The sequence below is a fragment of the Conger conger genome, chromosome 3, assembly GCF_963514075.1.
Source record: "Conger conger chromosome 3, fConCon1.1, whole genome shotgun sequence".
NCBI classification, from domain to species: Eukaryota; Metazoa; Chordata; class Actinopteri; order Anguilliformes; family Congridae; genus Conger; species Conger conger.
In genome coordinates this window covers 1,381,805-1,405,710 of record NC_083762.1, presented here as the reverse complement: position 1 = coordinate 1,405,710, position 23,906 = coordinate 1,381,805, and the positions used below count along the sequence as shown (strand labels likewise).

General features: G+C 48.3%; 1 protein-coding gene across 2 annotated transcripts; it reads right to left on the bottom strand.

Annotated features, from left to right (window-relative positions):
* Positions 1 to 360: 360 nt before the first annotated feature.
* Positions 361 to 7,508, bottom strand: LOC133124888 (biorientation of chromosomes in cell division protein 1-like). 2 transcript variants are annotated; one of them, XM_061236437.1, is made up of 4 exons: positions 7,214 to 7,508; positions 5,802 to 5,926; positions 3,714 to 3,999; positions 361 to 928 (listed from the first exon to the last, which is right to left on the bottom strand). In XM_061236437.1, the coding sequence occupies exons 1-3, from the start codon at positions 7,349 to 7,351 to the stop codon at positions 3,798 to 3,800; spliced, it is 465 nt and encodes a 154-aa protein (XP_061092421.1). In that variant the 5' UTR covers positions 7,352 to 7,508; the 3' UTR covers positions 361 to 928; positions 3,714 to 3,797. The 2 variants fall into 2 exon arrangements, with proteins under 2 accessions (XP_061092421.1, XP_061092420.1); XM_061236436.1 differs by having other exon boundaries at positions 3,708 to 3,999; positions 7,214 to 7,507.
* Between the last annotated feature and the right edge of the window lie 16,398 nt (positions 7,509 to 23,906).

Genomic DNA, 23,906 nt, shown 5'->3' with positions numbered 1-23,906 from the left:
AACATAGTGCTGAATGCTGCACTGAGAATTTCTAATACTAATCCTAATCCCGCACGCTGTTTATCGTTATACTAATCCTAATCCTGAACGCTGTTTAGCATTATACTAATCCTAATCCCGAACGCTGTTTATCGTTATACTAATCCTAATCCTGAACGCTGTTTATTGTTATACTAATCCTAATCCTAACCCCAAACACTGTTCATACTTCTACTAATTTATCAATTTAAAAACTAATACTAAAAATTGCGTGCTAGAACATAGTGCTGAATGCTGCACTGAGAATTTCAGAAATTATGGGATGTTAATTCAGAGATATTCTGACTGGTACAACTGTGTAGTCACACAGGGAGAGCGCCATACAGTGCAAGAAACAAGCTTTATTCAAAATGCATATTCGGAACGCAGAGGTTCTGCATTTAACCACTTTAGTGTATTTAAAAAGTACTTTTTTCTTTGTATTAAACCACTCACAAACATTTCATCCAAAAAGTCCATTGCATAACAAAAAACTAAATCAAACAACAGAAGTCCAATGTTGTACTTTTTGGTTTCCGAAAGGGGGGGGGGGTGGGGGGGGAGAATCAGGAGAGATTCAGGCATCAGTGCAAATGCTGTGAAATCAGTAAAATACCGCTTGGGAACGTGGGAACGCACCAGAACGTGGGAACAAACCAGAAGCCGTCAAAGCAAGCGGACACGGTGACCGCCCGGAACGGTGCGCGACAGTCCAAACGGCCGGCCCTCCTGTAGCCGTGCGGCACCTTGTCCCGACTCGACAGGCGTCCTCTCGTCAGTCCCAAAACCGTGGACAGGAAGTGCAGAATGGGCCCCTGTAACCACGGCGATCGCGGCCGCTCGCTCACAGCGGTGCTCCTCAGGCGCGGCGGGACGTTCCCGTGGCGACCGCGAGGCGGAACGCTGGAACCTGCAGCGGAGAGGAGCGCAAAACGAAAAGGTCAAAGGTCAAAGGGTCAACCAACCTGCGAGGCTTAGGGCATTACAGCACAACACTCGCTCCGGGATGCGGTCAAATCCAGCGACGGCTTACAGGACGGACTACTGTTCGGTCGCATAACGCTTCAGAAACCGCCTCCTCTTGCGATGGAAAGATGAAGAAACACAGGTTGCACTAAGACGCAGAGCCACCCCTCCTATGCAACTTCCAGCCGACATTCAAACCCATTTGATAAGCTGCTTGAGCAGAACAGTCTGTACACGGCCACAGTCGTCTTTTCTTTTTCTAATTTGGCACCCAAAAGCACGTCCAATTATCTGCAACTGAAGCCGTGTTCAGGTCTGAATTGCGCTGACGAATCAGGAGAAACTGACAGGCCACAGCTATGCTCGCAGAGTGGAGTCGGAGGAGGACCGTTTCATTTGCGGCTTTAACATGTTAGTGACCCCACCAGCAGGGGTCGCTAACAAGCAAGGGAATGCAGACCTTTTACCCTATCCAATCCGCCCCCTTGTGGTCAAGTTATCGACGTGGCAAATTATTATTGCGTACATATTAATCATACAAAAAACTGCAATGAAATAAAAACGCAAAAAACGGTTAAAAAGAATGCAGGTGAGAAGAGCAGTTTAGATCCTTATCAGCCTCTTATTTGCAAATGGTTTACAACCCTGACCTCGCCACAGACTCAGACAATAAAAGGCATATTCCAACATTCCTTGACACCATTTCGCTATGTCAGAAAAACATGTTCCAATATAATAACTAAAATAAACAATTCAGAAGTTGAGTAAACAGTTTTTCTGTTCTCTTAGCTCCCTTTTATTCCATGTCCGGGTGACATTTCCGGTTTCGTAGAACTAAAAGTTTGTTTTGCAAATTATTCGACAGAGAAATATAGATGGAACCAAGTATCCTACCCGGTTATGGGGCAACTGTTTTCTGAAGTTTATTTTGTAATCCATTCTGCCATTTTTGAGAAAGGTATCGTCCCAAGGTATAGTTAAGTGATTGTTGTCTTGAAATACATGTTGTTGCGTAAATGCATTGCTAGGTCACTTCAGTACCGGTTTCCTACCCCTTCCAAAAAGATGTGTCATATCCAGGTGGCAGTTTAGGAATATCGCCGCATTCACATAGAAGAATGAATATTCAGACATGCCATCGATAAACCTGCAATTGTACTTGCTATCAGGGCTCCGGTTAACCTAATTTTTAAATACATTTCCATTATAAATGTGATGTAGGTTGGTTAGAAAGCATTTAAAGTGAGTAATCTTTTTTGGAGAGCATTTTGGACCGTTTGGGCATGCATTATAAAAACATACTCTTGTATATGTGAATAAAATGCACGTGAAGGTAAATTCTTAACATTCTGTATCTGTTTTAATAATAAAAACATTTTTTAAAGCTTTTCTGATCATTCATGTGTCGGGACAAAAAGATCGGCAGACGTTTTGTACTTGGAGATTTAGAGACACTTGAAGACATCTGGGTGCAGTTTTGGGAAAACATTTGAATTCGAATGGCTGTCAATATGTTTACCATATTAAGTACACACGTCGACATCACGTTTGTGCACTAATATAAAGTAATTGTGGGTTGGCCCATAACTTTTTGATATTCAGTGCTAAACTATAAAACATTTTGTAATTTATTTGTATTTTAGCGCAACTTTTGTGAACACTATGTACATGCTCTGACATAAATTAAGCCTCTTCTTTAATTTAAGTTCTCAACCATGTGTGTGCAGTAAATAGTTTGAGAAATTGACACAATTATAGGAGTAGTACCAAATAGGCGAAAATTGCCCTCTCCTCTCGGAGGGGCTAAGTGGAAAAGGTAAAAGGTCCTATCCACCTTTCTGGCGTTGCACTTTTGGTCCAGATATCCATAAAAAGTGGTTCTATATTAAATCGGGACACAAGATCCAGACAAGTCACAGACGGGGCATTCAGTTGGCAAACGAGGAGCCGTCACTTATAACGAAAAAGGTTTGTGTGCGTCAGTCTGTCTTGTGTATTTGTTTTTAATTAAAACTAAAACTTTGATCTAATAATAATAATAATCTATGCCCCAATCCCAGTAGCACAGAAGTGGAAGAGTTTCGTCACCTGGCTAACCTGCTTTTCCAGGTCACAACATAAAGGTAACAGAATAAATATTAAGAGGTGTGAACTCCCACACTGTGTTTCTGGCTTAAGAGTGGTAACACCTAACCCTGGGGAAGCCAGCCCTGCTAATACCACAAGCCTACACACAAGCCTTTTACTGGCAAGAGGATATGCAGAAGCATCCCCAAACCGAGATCTATGTGAGCCTCCATTTTGTGAGTGCGGTCAGCTCCTACAGCTATTCAATAAGGACCATTGAGGAGAGTTGAATTAGCATAACCCTAATCCAACCTCCGCTTTATAAACGTACAGAATGTACACACGCACGCACGCACGGGCACACGCGCACGCACGCACGCACGCACGCACGCACGCACGCACGCACGCACGCACGCACGCACGCACGCACGCACGCACGCACGCACGCACGCACGCACGCACACACGCACACACGCACACACGCACACACGCACGCACACACGCACACACGCACGCACACACGCACACAGCAGCCATTAGCCTCGTGGCTAAGGTACTTCACTGGGACCCGGAAGGTAGGCGGTTCAAACTGTAAGTCAGTTTGGATGAAAGTGTCAAGTAAAAAATACAGTAGGTTATTATACATATACACTCACACTCACACAGTCCCACGCAGGCCTCTTCCTCTTCCTCCTCCTCCTCCTCCTCCTCCTCCTCCTCCTCCTCCTCGCCGAAGGCTCGGCCCCTCACGGCGTTTTGGGCGTGGTGGAGGGCGTGTCCTGCGGCTCGGGCTCCGGTGCTGGGTTGGGCGCCCCCCCCTCCTCGCCCGTCTCGGCCGCCAGGAAGTGGTGAATGGCGCTCTCTATGTGCGGGCGGAAGGTGTGGTTGAGCTTGGGGTCCACCACCTGAGTGATGATCCGGTCCACCCCGGACTCCAGCATGCCGGACCTGGCAGAACACAGACGCGCACTGTTACAACAAGCCCCGCCCACACGGAGTTACTGCCCACCCACCCCGCCAACCGCACCCCCCCACCCCACCGTGTTACTACCAACCCCCCCCCCCCCCCCCCCTCCCCCCTCCCCTCCCAAACTCACACACCCAAACCGTCGCCGTGGCAATTAGAGGGCTCGGGGAAAAGGGAGCACAAGCCGGTCTCTCATGCTGTCAGACTCGATTAGCGCCTGTGCTCGACGCCGCCGAGCGCTAACGCCGGACGCGACGCCCAGTGGCACCGCACTGCAGAGAACATAAACCCGTTTTACAGCTTAAAGGTCGTCATCAGCTGGGTTAATTAACTACACCGCTCTGGCAGAAGGCTCGCTGAATGTTTACCGCATTTTAGCCTTCCACAATCACACACTGGCGTCAACGTGGGCAGCTGGGATCTAAGATGGCTGCCTAAAAAACGTGCCAGGTTTTTCTAATGTGGTTTTCTAGCAGTTCTCAGCCCTTGAGGACCGTCTTTTGATGATCCCTGCTCTAGCTGTTGAGTGAGTTGTGCTTGGTTAGGGTTGGATGGTAGATCTCCAGGAGCAGGATTGGGCAGCCCTGCTCTAGCTGCTGAATGAGGTGTGCTTTGTTAGGGTTGGGCGGTAGACCTCCAGGAGCAGGGTTGGGCAGCCCTGCTCTAGCTGCTGAATGAGGTGTGCTTTGTTAGGGTTGGATGGTAGATCTCCAGGAGCAGGGTTGGGCAGCCCTGCTCTAGCTGCTGAATGAGGTGTGCTTTGTTAGGGTTGGATGGTAGATCTCCAGGAGCAGGGTTGGGCAGCCCTGCTCTAGCTGTTGAATGAGGTGTGCTTTGTTAGGGTTGGACGGTAGATCTCCAGGAGCAGGGTTGGGCAGCCCTGCTCTAGCTGTTGAATGAGGTGTGCTTGGTTAGGGCTGGACAGTAGAGCTCCAGGAACAGGGTTGGGCAGCCCTGCTCTAGCTGTTGAATGAGGTGTGCTTGGTTAGGGTTGGACGGTAGACCTCCAGGAGCTGGGTTGGGCAGCCCTGCTCTAGCTGTTGAATGAGGTGTGCTTGGTTAGGGTTGGACGGTAGACCTCCAGGAGCAGGGTTGGGCAGCCCTGCTCTAGCTGCTGAATGAGGTGTGCTTTATTAGGGTTGGATGGTAGATCTCCAGGAGCAGAGTTGGGCAGCCCTGCTCTAGCTGTTGAATGAGGTGTGCTTTGTTAGGGTTGGGCGGTAGACCTCCAGGAGCAGGGTTGGGCAGCCCTGCTCTAGCTGTTGAATGAGGTGTGCTTGGTTAGGGTTGGACGGTAGACCTCCAGGAGCTGGGTTGGGCAGCCCTGCTCTAGCTGTTGAATGAGGTGTGCTTGGTTAGGGTTGGACGGTAGACCTCCAGGAGCAGGGTTGGGCAGCCCTGCTCTAGCTGCTGAATGAGGTGTGCTTGGTTAGGGCTGGACAGTAGATCTCCAGGAGCAGGGTTGGGCAGCCCTGCTCTAGCTGTTGAATGAGGTGTGCTTGGTTAGGGTTGGACAGTAGATCTCCAGGAGCAGGGTTTGGCAGCCCTGCTCTAGCTGTTGAATGAGGTGTGCTTGGTTAGGGTTGGACAGTAGATCTCCAGGAGCAGGGTTGGGCAGCCCTGCTCTAGCTGTTGAATGAGGTGTGCTTGGTTAGGGTTGGACAGTAGATCTCCAGGAGCAGGGTTTGGCAGCCCTGCTCTAGCTGTTGAATGAGGTGTGCTTGGTTAGGGTTGGACAGTAGATCTCCAGGAGCAGGGTTGGGCAGGCGTTGGGCATACTTACTGCACCACGCTCTGACGTAGGCCATTGCGGACCTGGTTCTTGTTGATGGACGGGTTCCACTCCTGGCTGCTCAGGTGCGTGGACACAAAGTTGTCGACCTTCTGCCGTAGATTCTGATAGGCCGGCTGGAGACCAAAGGTCCAAAAAAAAACAAAAGGCCTTGATATCAGCCAACAGCCTCATGAAGATGACTAGATGTGATAGAACGTTATTAAAACCATATTAACAAAACACTGTTGAGATGATATCCTTAAATACGGTCTCAGTGAGGATTTTTAGTCGCTCAACTGATTATTCTGTGCAATAAAGCAGTCGTGTAGCATCATGTTAGCAGGCTCAGCTTCCATTTGGGACACAGATGTGGTATTCAAGCCCAATTATTTCCATATATTCATCTAAATGCCTTAACTGAGACCGAGTAGCATTCCGTAGTATTTAAGTGACACACGTGAAAAAACCGAATACTGCCTTTGCTTCAACCTGTGGTTCAAAAATACACCATTTTTCTTCAACCATTTGTAGATTTCTGTTTCAGAATTACCAGTAGTGCGTGCTGGATTTGATGCTTTTAACCTGCGGAAGAACCTATACACTTATAAATCGCTTTGGATTAAAAGCGTCTGCCAAATGACAAAAATGTAAATGTCATGTAATGCTATATCAGCATTGGAATGTTCAATTAAGAACATTCTTATCGTATATTTTACACCTTAATCCTAAAAGGGTTAACCAACAATTTAACGAGTTAGCGGGACGTGATAAACTTCAATCATTGAGTATAACAAATTAGGTACAAGCTCAGTTAACCATCTAATCAAATGCAGCAAGAGCCCAGACAGAACAAAATACAATGAATGGGCAATGGGTATATGCCCTGATCGACTTATCCAAAGGCAGACTTGATATTCATTGTAATCACACAGGACGAGATTTGAGAAACCAAGACCGCTATTGACGAACTGTACTAAAGTACTAAATGCTTGGGTCCAAATGGCAAGACGTCTTAAAATGGCAAAACAACAGGCTAATCACGTCAAGTCACACAGCCAACTGTTGGCGAACAGTAACAATGCTTCAAGCTTGAATGCCGCATTTGAGTAGCTAGCTAGAGCTATCTGATCTGATAGGAGCATAGCTAGCTATACAACATTAACCTCAGTAGCGAACTGATTTTTAGATGTGTCCATTTCGTTTTCAAAGTTAACTTTGATAACTGGCTAAGGTTAATGCGGAAAGGTAGGCTACCTAGCTAAGGTACTATTATCGTTAGCTAGGTAGCCAGCAAACAACCAGCAAATAATCAAATAGCGATAAAGTACATACACGTTAATAATGTAGCTTGAAAGCTAAAGTTAGCTAGGTATGCGCTGTCTAACTCAGACACTCGGAGCTAGCTCGTAAATGTTAGCCACCTTTGTATCCACGTCTCCCAGACAGTCTCTTCGGAATTCATCAAACAGGCCACGACTCTTCAAATGCTCCACAATAAGGCCTATTAAATGAGGATCACCGGGCGGCAGATTAACCGAGTTGCCGCTGCCATCCGCCATTTCCAGACCAAGCTGGCTATCAATATAATCACAGAAGGTTTACGTCTTAAAACTTGCACTAGAAATGATTCTCGCTCAGAAAATGGGACAATAGACGGCGGAAACAATAGCCCGCAGTGAGATCCTTTCTCGTTTCCAAAACGGAAGTCATCATTGCGCTGCACTACAAATACCACAATGCACTGGCATATGCGGATGGTGCGTGTAATCTGATGAACTTTGTGCGTGCTACCTGTTAGGGGGGCTTGTCAGCTTACACAGACAGGTACGTTTTAGCTTTACACAACTTCAGGTGTAACCTGTTTAAAATCTTAGCTGCAGAACATCAAATAAAAGACTCATATTTCAAGTGGATGCATGCTATCACGCATGACTGATGCTGTCCGAGTGCGTTATCTGTTCAATGCTGTCGTCACCGGTCGCACCATAACCCTGGAGTCGGGCCATGCCTACTGTAGACGTGCCAAGGACTGCGGGTTCTTGCGGCTCCTGCTGTCCCCAATGACGAGGAGTCGCGGCGTGCCCAGAGACGTGCGGGGAGAGAACAGTCTCTGGGCTGCCTTTGTCTCTCTGGGAATCGTCCACGGCCAAGTTCAGTAATGACCCGCCGCTGACCGGCCTCATCACAATGTCCCGCACCTGCTCTATTATCCGCGCCTTTACTTAATGTACCCTCTGTTGTGGCAAATTGCGCGGAACAGAAAGGAGTCAGCTCGGTAATGCACTCTCCCGGACCTCCCGTGTGGGAGCGGGTCGCTCTCTGTCCCTGATAAGAACGCCATTGAGGAGGAAATGTTCTCATGATGTAATGGTCTGCACAGACCCACACTTATTGCACATACACAACTCACAGATACTCTCGCACACATGCACCCTTTTTTTTTTTTTTTTTTTTTGGAGGGACAATTGGCTGATTATGCACTGTCAAAATTGATTTGTCTGAGGCAGGATTTGGCTTTGGGTCGTGTGTAAAAAAAAAAAAAAAAGGAAAGACCCAAATCTCTTTTCAGTGGGGTATGTGATATAGGGTATATCTGAAACCAAATGTTTATCTTTTTACCTTTTCCACCAAACATATTTATGCTGAAATGGCATAGCAGTGTAAGCAATAGTGAGCATAGTAACAATAATCAATGTTCTTTTCCACATTCAACTCTTAGAGCTTCATTCATTAATGAATGGGGACAGTGGTGCGACACAGTATGGAGACGTTTCAACAGAGAAAAGGTGACAGGATGACATGGAACTGACACTGGAGTGGCTTTTCTAACTGTAGGCTATGTAGTATAGGGTATATCTGAAATGTCTGCTCTAACAGTAGGGTTTGTGGTATTGGGTATATCTGAAATGTCTGCTCTAACAGTAGGGTTTGTGGTATAGGGTATATCTGAGGGTTTGTGGTATAGGGTATATTTGAGGGTTTGTGGTATAGGGTACATCTGAGGGTTTGTGGTATAGGGTATATCTGAGGGTTTGTGGTATAGGGTATATCTGAGGGTTTGTGGTATAGGGTATATCTGAGGGTTTGTGGTATAGGGTATATCCGAGGGTTTGTGGTATAGGGTATATCTGAGGGTTTGTGCTATAGGGTATATATGAGGGTTTGTGGTATAGGGTATATCTGAGGGTTTGTGGTATAGGGTATATCTGAGGGTTTGTGGTATAGGGTATATCTGAGGGTTTGTGGTATAGGGTATATCTGAGGGTTTGTGGTATAGGGTACATCTGAGGGTTTGTGGTATAGGGTATATATGAGGGTTTGTGGTATAGGGTATATCTGAGGGTTTGTGGTATAGGGTATATCTGAGGGTTTGTGGTATAGGGTATATCCGAGGGTTTGTGGTATAGGGTATATCCGAGGGTTTGTGCTATAGGGTATATCCGAGGGTTTGTGGTATAGGGTATATCTGAGGGTTTGTGGTATAGGGTATATCTGAGGGTTTGTGGTATAGGGTATATCTGAGGGTTTGTGGTATAGGGTATATCTGAGGGTTTGTGGTATAGGGTACATCTGAGGGTTTGTGGTATAGGGTACATCTGAGGGTTTGTGGTATAGGGTATATCTGAGGGTTTGTGGTATAGGGTATATCTGAGGGTTTGTGGTATAGGGTATATCTGAGGGTTTGTGGTATAGGGTACATCTGAGGGTTTGTGGTATAGGGTATATCTGAGGGTTTGTGGTATAGGGTATATCTGAGGGTTTGTGGTATAGGGTATATCTGAGGGTTTGTGCTATAGGGTATATATGAGGGTTTGTGGTATAGGGTATATCTGAGGGTTTGTGGTATAGGGTATATCTGAGGCTTTGTGGTATAGGGTATATCTGAGGGTTTGTGGTATAGGGTATATCTGAGGGTTTGTGGTATAGGGTATATCTGAGGGTTTGTGGTATAGGGTATATCTGAGGGTTTGTGGTATAGGGTATATCTGAGGGTTTGTGGTATAGGGTATATCTGAGGGTTTGTGGTATAGGGTATATCTGAGGGTTTGTGGTATAGGGTATATCTGAGGGTTTGTGGTATAGGGTATATCTGAGGGTTTGTGGTATAGGGTACATCTGAGGGTTTGTGGTATAGGGTATATCTGAGGGTTTGTGGTATAGGGTATATCTGAGGGTTTGTGGTATAGGGTATATCTGAGGGTTTGTGGTATAGGGTATATCTGAGGGTTTGTGGTGTAGGGTATATCTGAAATGACAGTGATAGCAGTCGATGCCACCCTGGTTGCTCCCAGCAGCTGGTTGCCAGGCAACTGGAGAGAGGAGGTGTAGTTGAGAATAAAGACCAGAGCCTTGGCCCTGCGGATGTGAAGGACAGGTGAGCAGGTCTCAGGTACGCCCAGATTCACCCCTTTCATGGAACAGGTGGCTGTCTGGCCCAAGACAAATATGCAGTCCGGCTGGGGATTTTCACAAAATGTAGCAGCTTAAATCAGCAGTGTTTGTGCTTGTAAGGGAAAAAAATATGAGCCTGTGTATTCCAAATACAAAAATCACAGCCAAATGTAATAGACTAAATTGTAGCTAGGTGGATATTGGAATGGAGGACAGATCGGCCATGTCTATAACTGCACGGCAAGGGCTCACAAACTCGGTTTTGGCGCCCCCTGTTTGTTCCGAACACAACTGCAATCCCTGCATCATAAAGAGTGGTTAATTATGCTGACAGTTTATAATAGTCAATTAATGAATGATTTACCCTCTTAGGAAATATCTGTTATATGCCATGAGGATAATTGCGTGTTGACATCCTAGGACTTTTAATCGGTCAGATGAATACATTTTTCTGTAATGTATTTTATTGTAAATGAGTCCTTTATAAGGAGATCAAACATTTTAATTGATCAAATTACAGACTGACAATTTAATTCAAGGGGAACCCTCCCTCCTCATAAACATTAACTTCTGTGCCCTTTGACCTCATGTAAGCAGTCAGATGTCAGATACAACATAACACACCCACATGATTCTTACATTATTCTGCATCTTGTTTTTGTTTTTTGTTTTTTTTTTCATTAAAATTTTTCTTATGCAGTGTATGCAAACACTACAATAAATTCAAAATTCTTTGCTAACTGCAGGACTGCCTGACATTATATCTGACTGGAATACTTCACTGAATAGGATAGTCTAAGAACAGCGAGAGAACTTGATTTACTGGTTCATTCGTTGTAAAAGCAAAACAGAATTTACTCGAATTTACTCGAAAACGAGAATTTTAGATGCAGTTCCTTCAGACACCACTAGAGGGAAATATATCATCACGCTGGTGGTGTGGTTGTGATTCGGGTAGAAACGATCGGTTTACAAACTGCCTGGGTCAATGTCTTTTTCTTCTTCTTTTGCCTTTTGATTCGTGGCCTACTCATAACTGACAGTTCCAACACGTTGCGTATGAGCAGTCCCCAGTGTTACAGATCTCGCATGCAGTTTATTACAGAGCAAAGTGAATATTTTTAATAGAGATTTGAAAATGATTTTTTTTGTTTTTGTTAATGTTACACTCTACATATCATCAGCAGATTGCGGCCAATCAGAGATCTGATAATCCTCCTCCAGGAATTGGATTTCTTGCTATTTCAATGTGCTATGGCAATAATAATCTCCGGTTATTATTGAACATTTATTTAACCGGCGTGTTCAACTGAGAATTTCAGTTCTCGGTTCTCTTCTGGACAGGGTATTGTTTTATGTTGTGTTGGGCCAATATTGTGCTCTGTAGTCCAAAGTGAGTAAATAAATACATTCTGGCGTAGTTGGCGCAGGAACATGTGAATTTGTCCTCGCAGTGTTTGTGAGCAGGTTGTTCTTTCGTCGTGGCGCTGTGCCACCGTGGTAACAGATTGGTTTTAGCAACATCAAAGTAAGATGCATCGCCTCGCGCGGTGCCAGTGAATAATTCTAAACCCCATAAACGGGCAGATGCATCTCCTTAATTGTTTTTACAGCGTCCCCAATGAACACAGTAATATCAATAATATGACAGTAAGTACGTTCAAGGGATTAACAGACAGAATTTTAATATTCTGACACACACTTATTTTACAGGCTGCGGGCATTTGCTTAGGCTGGAATTGCACGTTGAAGGCGCATCTATAAGCGCTGTTATTTCTGTCCAATTCGTGTGCGCGAGGCAGATACAGAAAGTGCAGTCGATTTCCATCCATTGTGCGGTCATGTAATTTGTACGCCTGGAAATAACCAAAATGATGAATAGCTGTCTACATTACATTTCAGTCACCCCGGTTAATATGAGGCATGTTCCATTGTGAAATGAATGTCAAACATTTATAAATAACATGTAAATACCGCTTCTTCTTGAGGAATATTAAAAGGTGTGTGCCGGAGTCATTGTTTAATTACGTGCCTTGTTTCATGTCTTGTATGCTGTGTGTGTCCTCATAAACAAACTGTATGCACTGGACAGCAGTGTAGTATAATTTGTAGAGAACTGGGCTCTTAACAGAAAGGTTGCTGGTTCGATTCTCAGATAGGAGCTAAAGGTACTTACCCTAAACCGCTTCTGTAAAATATCTATCTGTTTAAATCTACACGATTGTCTGACCTGCTTATTCCTGGCCAGGGCAATGGGGGGCGGCTTGAACACTGTAGTCAGGTTGCCAATCACAGGGCACACACACGATTCACTGACACACTCGTTCAGAGTCTTAAATTAACCTTGTGTAAGTGTTAGAGGGATGAGACCAGATTGTGTTTCCAAGACGACGTGTCTCTGGTGTGAGAGAGACTGCTGTCTACATTGCCTGCCTTTTCCCCAGTTCAAGGGTGTGTGTGTGTGTGTGTGTGTGTGTGGATATGTATATGTGTGTCTGTGTGAATGCGCGTGTGTGTGATTATACTTATAGTTAATTAAAATGGATAAATGGATTAAGTTCATGCATGATATAATCTGCACTTGAAATCAATGTTGCATTTTATAGGCAATGACCCCATATGGTGTCTCAGACTGTTTAATTGCAACATCATGCTGATCTGAGGAATATCCCTCTTAACGGCCCTGTTTTTTCCCATTTGCACTGTGTGCATCTGTCCTCAGGAACTCTCCATTTTCACTGTGTGCATCTGTCCTCAGGAACTCTCCATTTGCACTGTGTGCATCTGTCCACAGGAACTCTCCATTTGCACTGTGTGCATCTGTCCACAGGAACTCTCCATTTGCACTGTGTGCATCTGTCCACAGGAACTCTCCATTTGCACTCTGTGCATCTGTCCACAGGAACTCTCCATTTGCACTGTGTGCATCTGTCCACAGGAACTCTCCATTTGCACTGTGTGCATCTGTCCACAGGAACTCTTAAAGAGCACAGGAGGTCAGCTGTGAAGACCGTTCTCTGGCCAGAAGGAGTGCAGTTGCATCTCTGGAATAGGGGTTTGGTTTGCCTTCTAAAAGTAAGGAGTAGTAACTCCACAGTGCAGTAAATCAGCATTTTATTCACCTTTCAGCCATGTGTAGTTTCCTCCGTCAGCTCTAAACTCCATCCCCCATAATTCCCCTCTCCTAACCTTACAGCCCAACCCTCCCCTCAGTATGTGTATCTCAGCAGCCCTACAGCAGTGATGGGGAGGGAGTCGTTACCCATGGTGACCCCCCCCCCCCCCCCCCCCCCCCGCCGCCATTTTTCACACACAGGCGATCTTTATGGATGTCATTGGCAACCAATGACCTGGATCCTGATTGGCTGGTTGGTTAAGGAGGCCCAATTTTTCCTCTTGTTCCATCCTGGCTCACCTCCTCATTCTCAGCTCATTTTCTCGCTCGTTAGCTCCCGGTTCAGTAAGGGATGTGTGTGTCAAAGCCATGATCTCTGTCGCCCCAACATTATCAGTGAGTGCCTGAGCACGCCTGTCTGCCCGACGACACTCCTGCTGCAGCAGCGTCCCTCAGCCCTTTTCCATTCTGTGCTCCATTGATCTTGCCTGGTGCAATCGAGCCAACCAAGGCCCCCGATGGCGGGAGTTTCCCAGGCTCCAGTACCCCGGACACGCCCAGTGAAGCACAGAAAACAACCGCTTCCTATTTGACCCAGGTCTGATGCACAGGCCAGCTCTTCCGCCTGCATGGCGCAGTGCAGAGCCCTGGAGGATGCTGGGAAATGTGCCCCCCCCCCCAATCCCCCCTCACCCCCCCCGACTCCCCAATCCCCTTTCATCTGACGGCATCCTTTGTTCAAACACAGCTCGTGTGCACTCAGACAGTCTCTCATGACTTTTTAATTCTCATTCTCGGTGTCCGGTCACATCTCTTTCTTGCAATCTAAGCGTTTGTCTGTTCTGGAACTGCAACAACATCAAATGTTCCCGCAACACCGGGTCAAATTACACGCAGGCCCCGACATGATATGCTCGCTGCTGTGTGGGGGCGTTTGTGCGTTCACTCTGATTGAAATGTCATAGAGCGCAGAAATCAGGTAATTTACCAGTGACAATAACCACATCAGCCATATTTTAGATCGGAACAATCAGACTCTCAGATGGAGCATCCAGCGCACACTTCCAGGACGTAGTGTGTGTGAGTGTGTGTGTGTGTGTGTGTGTGAGTGTGTGTGAGTGGGTGTGTGTGTGTGTGTGTGTGTGTGTGTGAGTGTGTGTGTGAGTGTGTGTGACTGAGTGTGTGTGTGAGTGTGTGTGTGTGTGTGTGTGTGTGTGTGAGTGTGTGTGTGTGTGTGAGTGTGTGTGAGTGTGTGTGTGTGTGTGTGTGTGTCTGAATCTCCCAACGACCAGCGAGCACAAAGAATGAGCTCTGCTGCTCTGTGATAATAAACGAAGGCACCCTGTATGGCTGTCATGGTAACAGTAGAAGCTGTGCTGTGCTCTGTGCTGTTTGATGATGTGAGTCAGGCTGTCATGGTAACAGATGTTGCTGTGCTGATGGGTATTGTGCAGCGGACTTTGCCCTGTGACGTATCTCTAGAGACAACAGTCTCAAAACACACCCAGTGAGTGGCAGTTCTGTGGACAGAAAGGCCTTGATGAGGGAGGTCAACAGAGATACTCTTACCACACTTTGGGCCCGTTAATACCAATCAGTGGTGTGTTGTAATCAAGTCTCATTGTAAAGGCAGACTGTTTGCAGGGTACACTGCATGGATGCAGGAAGTGTACAGTATGAATGTTAAAGCTAAGCTACATGGGAGGTCTACTGGCAGAGTCAGGCAGAATGAGCAGGTCTCAGAAGCTGAAGGAGCTGACGTATTTACGCAGCGGAGCGCTGTCAGCCTTGGGAAACATTAATCGTCAGACTGAGGGGATAGGAGACAGAGCCGTGTGACCATACGGCCTCAGAGAGACTTCATTAGCCCCCGCTAACCCCCCCCCCCTCTCTGTACCTCCACAGAGCTGCTCTGATTACACTCTCAATCTGTCCCCGAATCACAACCTTTCGGTGAGCCACGATCAGTATTACTCCTCAGCGTTACGCTAATCCTTTAGTCCGCTAGGCCTTTAGCATCCCCGCGCAGAGCCCTTTAGCATCCCCGCTCAGAGCCCTTTAGCATCCCCGCTCAGAGCCCTTTAGCATCCCCGCGCAGAGCCCTTTAGCATCCCCGCTCAGAGCCCTTTAGCATCCCCACTCAGAGCCCTTTAGCATCCCCGCTCAGAGCCCTTTAGCATCCCCGCTCAGAGCCCTTTAGCATCCCCGCGCAGAGCCCTTTAGCATCCCCGCGCAGAGCCCTTTAGCATCCCCGCTCAGAGGGCTTTAGCATCCCCGCTCAGAGCCCTTTAGCATCCCCGCTCAGAGCCCTTTAGCATCCCCGCTCAGAGCCCTTTAGCTCCCCGCTCAGAGCCCTTTAGCATCCCCGCTCAGAGCCCTTTAGCATCCCCGCTCAGAGCCCTTTAGCATCCCCGCTCAGAGCCCTTTAGCATCCCCGCTCAGAGGGCTTTAGCATCCCCGCTCAGAGCCCTATAGCATCCCCGCGCAGAGCCCTTTAGCATCCCCGCTCACAGGCCTTTAGCATCCCCGCTCAGAGGGCTTTAGCATCCCCGCTCAGAGGGCTTTAGCATCCCCGCTCAGAGGGCTTTAGCATCCCCGCGCAGAGCCCTTTAGCATCCCCGCTCAGAGCCCTTTAGCATCCCCGCTCAGAGCCCTTTAGCATCCCCGCTCAGAGGGCTTTAGCATCCCCGCTCAGAGCCCTTTAGCATCCCCGCGCAGAGCCCTTTAGCATCCCCGCTCAGAGGGCTTTAGCATCCCCGCGCAGAGCCCTTTAGCATCCCCGCTCACAGGCCTTTAGCATCCCCGCGCAGAGCCCTTTAGCATCCCCGCTCACAGGCCTTTAGCATCCCCGCGCAGAGCCCTTTAGCATCCCCGCTCACAGGCCTTTAGCATCCCCGCGCAGAGCCCTTTAGCATCCCCGCTCACAGGCCTTTAGCATCCCCGCTTAAACAGCGCTGACAGATCCTCGGCTCCTGAAAGGGGGAGCGTCTGGGGGGACCTGGGGCTTCTGTCGGTAATGGTGAGCGCCGAAATGGGTTTTTCCCCAATTTCACTTCCGTCTGACACGTGCGTTTCAGAAACGTGAAATAAATCAGAATATGACGGCAAAACAATTCTAAGATTTGGCCAAAAGACACCCGTCTTATTCCAGTTTTGAATACGGCGATTATGACCATTAGCCAATAAAGATACTCAATCAAGATGCTCAACTAAAATATATAGTGTGACACTGCGTTCTGTGTTCTGTGCTCTGTGTTCTACTTTCTGTGTTCTGCGTTCTGTGTTCTGTGCTCTGTGTTCTGCGTTCTGTGTGTGTGAGAGATTTTGTGCTCACTTGGCAGCCAAGTAGAACACCAACCGGACTATGCAAAACATCCCGGGAACAAAATGATCCAAACTCGTCTGCTAACCGTGTTTGCAAATGTTTTCTTCCTGACTGAGTCTGCACTGCAGGGGAGTTCAGCCCTGACTGTGGGAGTCGTGTGGTGCTCTGCTCTGCACCCTGACTGTGGGAGCTGTGTGGCGCTCTGCACCCTGACTGTGGGAGTCGTGTGGTGCTCTGCACCCTGACTGTGGGAGTCGTGTGGTGCTCTGCACCCTGACTGTGGGAGTCGTGTGGTGCTCTGCACCCTGACTGTGGGAGTCGTGTGGCGCTCTGCTCTGCACCCTGACTGTGGGAGTCGTGTGGTGCTCTGCTCTGCACCCTGACTGTGGGAGTCGTGTGGCGCTCTGCTCTGCACCCTGACTGTGGGAGTCGTGTGGTGCTCTGCTCTGCACCCTGACTGTGGGAGTCGTGTGGCGCTCTGCTCTGCACCCTGACTGTGGGAGTCGTGTGGTGCTCTGCTCTGCACCCTGACTGTGGGAGTCGTGTGGCGCTCTGCACCCTGACTGTGGGAGTCGTGTGGTGCTCTGCTCTGCACCCTGACTGTGGGAGTCGTGTGGCGCTCTGCTCTGCACCCTGACTGTGGGAGTCGTGTGGTGCTCTGCACCCTGACTGTGGGAGTCGTGTGGTGCTCTGCACCCTGACTGTGGGAGTCGTGTCGTGCTCTGCACCCTGACTGTGGGAGTCGTGTGGTGCTCTGCACCCTGACCGTGGGAGTCGTGTGGCGCTCTGCTCTGCACCCTGACTGTGGGAGTCGTGTGGCGCTCTGCTCTGCACCCTGACTGTGGGAGTCGTGTGGCGCTCTGCTCTGCACCCTGACTGTGGGAGTTGTGTGGCGCTCTGCTCTGCACCCTGACTGTGGGAGTCGTGTGGTGCTCTGCACCCTGACTGTGGGAGTCGTGTGGTGCTCTGCACCCTGACTGTGGGAGTCGTGTGGCGCTCTGCTCTGCACCCTGACCGTGGGAGTCGTGTGGTGCTCTGCACCCTGACCGTGGGAGTCGTGTGGCGCTCTGCTCTGCACCCTGACTGTGGGAGTCGTGTGGCGCTCTGCTCTGCACCCTGACTGTGGGAGTCGTGTGGCGCTCTGCTCTGCACCCTGACTGTGGGAGTCGTGTGGCGCTCTGCTCTGCACCCTGACTGTGGGAGTCGTGTGGTGCTCTGCTCTGCACCCTGACTGTGGGAGTCGTGTGGCGCTCTGCACCCTGACTGTGGGAGTCGTGTGGCGCTCTGCACCCTGACTGTGGGAGTCGTGTGGTGCTCTGCACCCTGACTGTGGGAGTCGTGTGGCGCTCTGCTCTGCACCCTGACTGTGGGAGTCGTGTGGTGCTCTGCTCTGCACCCTGACTGTGGGAGTCGTGTGGTGCTCTGCACCCTGACTGAGGGAGTCGTGTGGTGCTCTGCACCCTGACTGAGGGAGTCGTGTGGCGCTCTGCACCCTGACTGTGGGAGTCGTGTGGTGCTCTGCACCCTGACTGTGGGAGTCGTGTGGCGCTCTGCTCTGCACCCTGACAGGCTTCTGCTGAGCAACCTTCTGCACAGACACGGCTTTTCATCTAGTAAAAGGCGAAATAATTGAGCTAATTCAGAGCTCAGGTGTGAATTAAACCAGGCACACATCCTCTGGGACAAGACCTATGGCATCAGTGTGATTGGCCGCGGAAACGGGTCGGATCCGCCCCCATGAGCCACAGCATTATTGTGATTGGCTGAGGGAATGGCCAGGACCCTCCCCTATGTGTCACTGCATGAGTATGATTGGTCTGAGGGAACAGATCAGTGTCTCTGACACAATAAGGGGCACACTTGCCCATTATTCTTAGCAATTAATTGATTCTCTCATCAGGGCAAACACTTCTCTAACAAGATGACGAGTGTTTCTTATTGACAGTTTGAAAAACAACTGGTCTTTCAGGGAGATAATTTAAGAGTCTGACCAGCAGAGAGCAGTGATGAGGTCCTCCTCCAAAATGCACGCACAACAGCTATAACTGCAGTATCATTCATGTTGTTAATATGACCATTAGGGGTTATTACAATAAAAGTTCCTCAACCATGGGAATCCCTGAGTATATACAGTGCTATATCTCTAACGTCTGTAGTTTAAACCACAACACTGTTTATCCCTCCCCCTTCTCTGTGAACGCACTGAAGTTGAAACGCCATTGGCTGTGGCAATTAGAACCAATTTTCAACCAATGAGCTTGAATTATTGTACATTTATGCAATGTTTTGGTACAGTGTTGGGCCATCAACTTATTTTAAAACCCGAATTTAAGGACTATAAACACAGGCAGAGGGTGAGACAACATGCCATTGAGCCTTTTTCAGTGATAGGAAGGGATATACAATGTTACAACTTGTAACAATGTTTTAACACAAAAATCTTACCTATTGTCCCTTTAATGTTGAAACCAGAAATGGAAGTTGATTGGCTGCAGATGCCCTGGCAGCATAACCTACCCTGGTGGTCAGTGAGGAACTCACACTACGCTGTCTTAGCTAGGGGGAGGTGCTTCTCTGATAAGGCTGATCTTATTAGCAGAGAGAAGAGAACACTATACAGTATCTCTGAAAGAGCAGAGCTACCCAGATAACTGCGCTGGGTAACACCTGGAACAGCCATTTTTACTTACGTCATTACATTACATTACTTCAGGCCATGTTCCTGATTTGGGAGGGTTCCCAGCTAACTGTTATCCTGCAGGGCTTTTGAACAAAGTTGTTGCTGTTACCAACTGCCCCGAATCTTCAGAGGGGTGTTGTGTGAAAGGTGTGTGGGTGTGTGTGTGTGTGTGTGTGTGTGTATGTGTGTGTGTGTGTTATACTGGTGAAGGGATTGTAATTGGCAGGCCAGGTCTGTTTCTGCTATCTTGGACAGCCTCTCAGTCTGGTGAAGTCTTGTGCGTTGTGTTAACCGAGGGAGCAGTGCAGACTGACCAGTGAATAAGCCTTCCCTGTCATTACAGCAAATGATTGTTGTTTGTTTAACAGTGGCAGCAAAAATAACTGAAAAGTGGGTGTGTGTGCGTGTTTGTGATTATGTGGTATTCCCCAAGCCTACACCCCACCCCACCCCCCGACACACACACACACACACACACACACATACACACACACACACAGAGGCATTGTGACACTGTGTGTGAATATCATCAGCATAAAGGTGCTCTCTCAGCACACAGAGGTGCTGCCCCCTACAGGGCGGAATGATGGTGCAGCTCCTCACAGAAAGAATGTCCCAGATCCTCTCTGTGTGGAGTTCTCCCTGTGTCTGCGTGGGTTTCCTCCCACAGTCCAAACACACGCAGGTTTGGCTACATGGGGGGGCATTAACAGGGTGTTGCTGTCAAAGAGAGTATGCCTACTCAGTCAACCTGCCCTGTATAAATACCGTTTAATCAATAAATGAATAAAAATGAATGAATTCCCCAGAGGTTCACACTCTCCCCCCTTACTACCCCCAAACACGCACCATGATGTCAGTTCCAGCCTGTGTGTGCGTGTGTGTGTGTGCGTGTGTGTGTTTGTGTGTGCGTATGTGTGTGTGTGTGTGTGTGTGTGTGTGTGTGTGCTGCTATTAGTGCTGCAGTCTGGTATGGGGTTATGGGTAAACACACGCACCTCACAATATCAGTCCCAGCCTGTGTGAGTGTGTATGTGTTGGTGCTGCAGTGTGCAGTGTGTGTGTGTGCTTTACTGTACAGGACACTCTCTCTCAGTTGCAGCACGTCCGTTAGCATCCTCACCTCTCGACGCTGACGCACAGCAGGTTCTGACAGGGAGTCGTGCCGAAACGCACACAGCCCCCTGACCCCCCCCCCACACACACACACACACACACACACACTCTCACACACTTACTCACACACACACACACACACAGACACTCTCACACACACGCACACACACACACACACGCACACACACAGCCCGCTGACCCCCCCCACACACACACACACACACACACACACACTCTCACACACTTACTCACACACACACACACACAGACAGACACTCTCACACACACGCACACACACACACACACACACACACAGCCCCCTGACCCCTCCCCCCACACACACACACACACACACACACACACTCACATACACACACACACTGCAGCACCAACACATACACACACACACACAGACACTCTCACACACTCACACACACACACACGCACACACACACGCACACACACGCACACACTCACACACACAGCCCCCTGACCCCCCCCCCCCACACACACACACACAGACACACACACACACAGACACTCTCACACACTCACACACACACACACACACACTGCAGCACCAACACATACACACACACACAGACACTCTCACGCACACACACACACATACACACACACTGTCCCCTGACACACGCAATAAGACCGGAAGCCACTGCAGAACGGCAGAACCTTGCCCATCACCCCGGTGATGTCAGCGCAGGCGTCCGGTGACAGCTCCTGATCAGATACTACTGTTTCCATGACAACTCAGCCTCATTTGGGGACCATATCAAGCAGTGTTCTTTGAATCGAACAAATTACTTTACAATCAGCAGCACAATCAGTTACCTGCGTGTCATATTTATTCCTTTATCACAGGAGATTGTTCTCCTGTTTATGTTTATGATATAACATATAATATTCATATTTCACATGCTGTTGCCATCCTCGTCACCATTATTACATTGAAAACAGTTTAATTTTTTACAGAAGACTGTCACTAACGGAGTGGCAGAGGGACATACTGATAATTTGAGTAATGAGATTCTGGCCAATCTGGTTGCCTCACCAGTGATTATTGGCCAAAAAGACAAACTGTCCCTGAATATTCATTGATATATTCATTCTTATGAACAAAAATTCCTTTTGTGTTTTTCATGGTAATTTGCATTTGTGCTTATAGCTCTATGAGTAAGGCAAGACAAGCTCTGTAGCATTTACAGGATCGTGTAGTGTTTAACCTGTTGCATGTTTACTGACAGCTCTGCATGGATAAACCTGTTTTAGTGTGTGTGTGTGAGTGTGTGAGTGTGTGTGAGAGAGAGTGAGAGAGAGGGTGTGTGAGTGTGTGTGAGAGAGAGTGAGAGAGAGGGTGTGAGTGTGTGTGTGAGAGAGAGAGAGAGTGAGAGAGAGGGTGTGTGTGTGTGTGTGTGTGTGTGTGAGAGAGAGAGAGTGAGAGAGAGGGTGTGTGTGTGTGTGTGAGAGAGAGAGAGAGTGAGAGAGAGGGTGTGTGAGTGAGAGAGAGAGAGTGAGAGAGAGGGTGTGTGAGTGAGAGAGAGGGTGTGTGTGTGAGAGAGAGGGTGTGTGTGTGTTTCTGGGTAAATACGCTTGCTCATGCACTTACTGCCGGTGACTGCAGAGTACCTCCAGAGGGGAATCTTATCCAAGGATGACTCAGAATCTTTATTTCTTGTTACTTTGTTGTACTCCCCGTCCATATGCTAGTGTTTACAGGAGGGCTGTTACAGCGATGGTATGTTCTCCTGGAGGACTGTGTCCAAATCCAACCGCAGTCATTCAGTCGGGGGCCAGCACCGCGAGGGGGGGCCAGCACTCCGGGGGGGGGGGGGGGGTATTACTGCTGGGGGGGGCACTGGGAACTGGATGCTGGAAGTTGGCAGATAGAACAGGGAGCACACACCTGCAAACCCTAAAGTCACCAGGACCAATACTGTATCTTTGTGTGTGTGTGTGTGTATGTGTGTGTGTGTGTGTGTGTGTGTGTGTGACTCTGTCTGTGTGTGTGTGTGTGTGTGTGTGTATGTGTGTGTATGTGTGTGTGTGTGTGTGTATGTGTGTGTATGTGTGTGTGTGTGTGTGTGTGTATGTGTGTGTGTGTGTGTGTATGTGTGTGTATGTGTGTGTGTGTGTGTGTATGTGTGTGTATGTGTGTGTGTGTGTGTGTATGTGTGTGTATGTGTGTGTGTGTGTGTGTGTGTGTATGTGTGTGTGTGACTGTGTGTGTGTGTGTGTGTATGAATGGATGTGTGTGTGTGTGAGTGTATGTGTGTGTATGTGTGTGTGTGTGTGTATGTGTGTGTATGTGTGTGTGTGTGTGTGTATGTGTGTGTATGTGTGTGTGTGTGTGTGTATGTGTGTGTGTGAGTGTGTGTGAGTGTGTATGTGTGTGTGTGTGTGTGTATGTGTGTGTATGTGTGTGTGTGTGTGTGTATGTGTGTGTATGTGTGTGTGTGTGTGTGTATGTGTGTGTGTGAGTGTGTGTGAGTGTGTGAGTGTGTGTGTGTCTATGTGTGTGTGTGCGTGTGTGTGTGTGTGTGTGTGTGTATGTGTGTGTGTGTGACTGTGTGTGTGACTGTGTGTGTGTGACTGTGTGTGTGTGTGTGTGTGTGACTGTGTGTGTGACTGTGTGTGTGTGACTGTGTGTGTGTGTGTGTGTGTGAGTGTGTGTGAGTGTGTGTGTGTGACTGTGTGTGTGACTGTGTGTGTGTGACTGTGTGTGTGAATGCGCATGTGTGTTTGTGTGCGTGTGACTGTGTGTATGTCACTGTGTGTGTGTGTGTGTGTGTGTGTGAATGCGCACGTGTGTGTGCATGTGCGTGTGTGTGTGCGTGCGTGTGTGTGTGCGCGCGCGTGAGTGTGCTTGTGTACGTGTATGTGTGTGTGTGTGTTTGTGTACGTGTATGAATGCGTGTGTGTGTGACTCTGTGTGTGTGACTCTGTCTGTGTGTGTGTGACTCTGTGTGTGTGTGTGTGACTCTGTCTGTGTGTGTGTGACTCTGTCTGACTCTGTCTGTGTGTGTGTGTGACTCTGTCTGTGTGTGTGTGACTCTGTGTGTGTGTGTGTGACTCTGTCTGTGTGTGTGTGACTCTGTCTGTGTGTGTGTGTGACTCTGTCTGTGTGTGTGTGACTCTGTCTGTGTGTGTGACTCTGTCTGTGTGTGTGTGACTCTGTCTGTGTGTGTGTGTGTGTGTGAGTGTGTGTGTGAGTGTGTGTGTGAGTGTGTGTGTGTGTGTGACTCTGTGTGTGTGTGACTCTGTCTGTGTGTGTGTGTGTGTGTGTGTGAGTGTGTGTGTGACTCTGTGTGTGTGTGTGTGTGACTCTGTCTGTGTGTGTGTGTGTGTGTGTGTGTGACTCTGTGTGTGTGTGACTCTGTCTGTGTGTGTGTGTGTGTGAGTGTGTGTGTGACTCTGTGTGTGTGTGACTCTGTGTGTGTGTGTGTGTGTGACTCTGTGTGTGTGTGTTTG

Coding starts and splice junctions, on each gene's coding strand:
- LOC133124888 (XM_061236437.1), bottom strand. CDS start 7,351: ATGGCGGATGGCAGCGGCAACTCGGTTAATCTGCCGCCCGGTGATCCT. Junction 5,927..7,213: donor TGGGAGACGTGGATACAAAG/GTGGCTAACATT, acceptor TTTGGTCTCCAG/CCGGCCTATCAGAATCTACG. Junction 4,000..5,801: donor CTACGTCAGAGCGTGGTGCA/GTAAGTATGCCC, acceptor GTGTTCTGCCAG/GTCCGGCATGCTGGAGTCCG.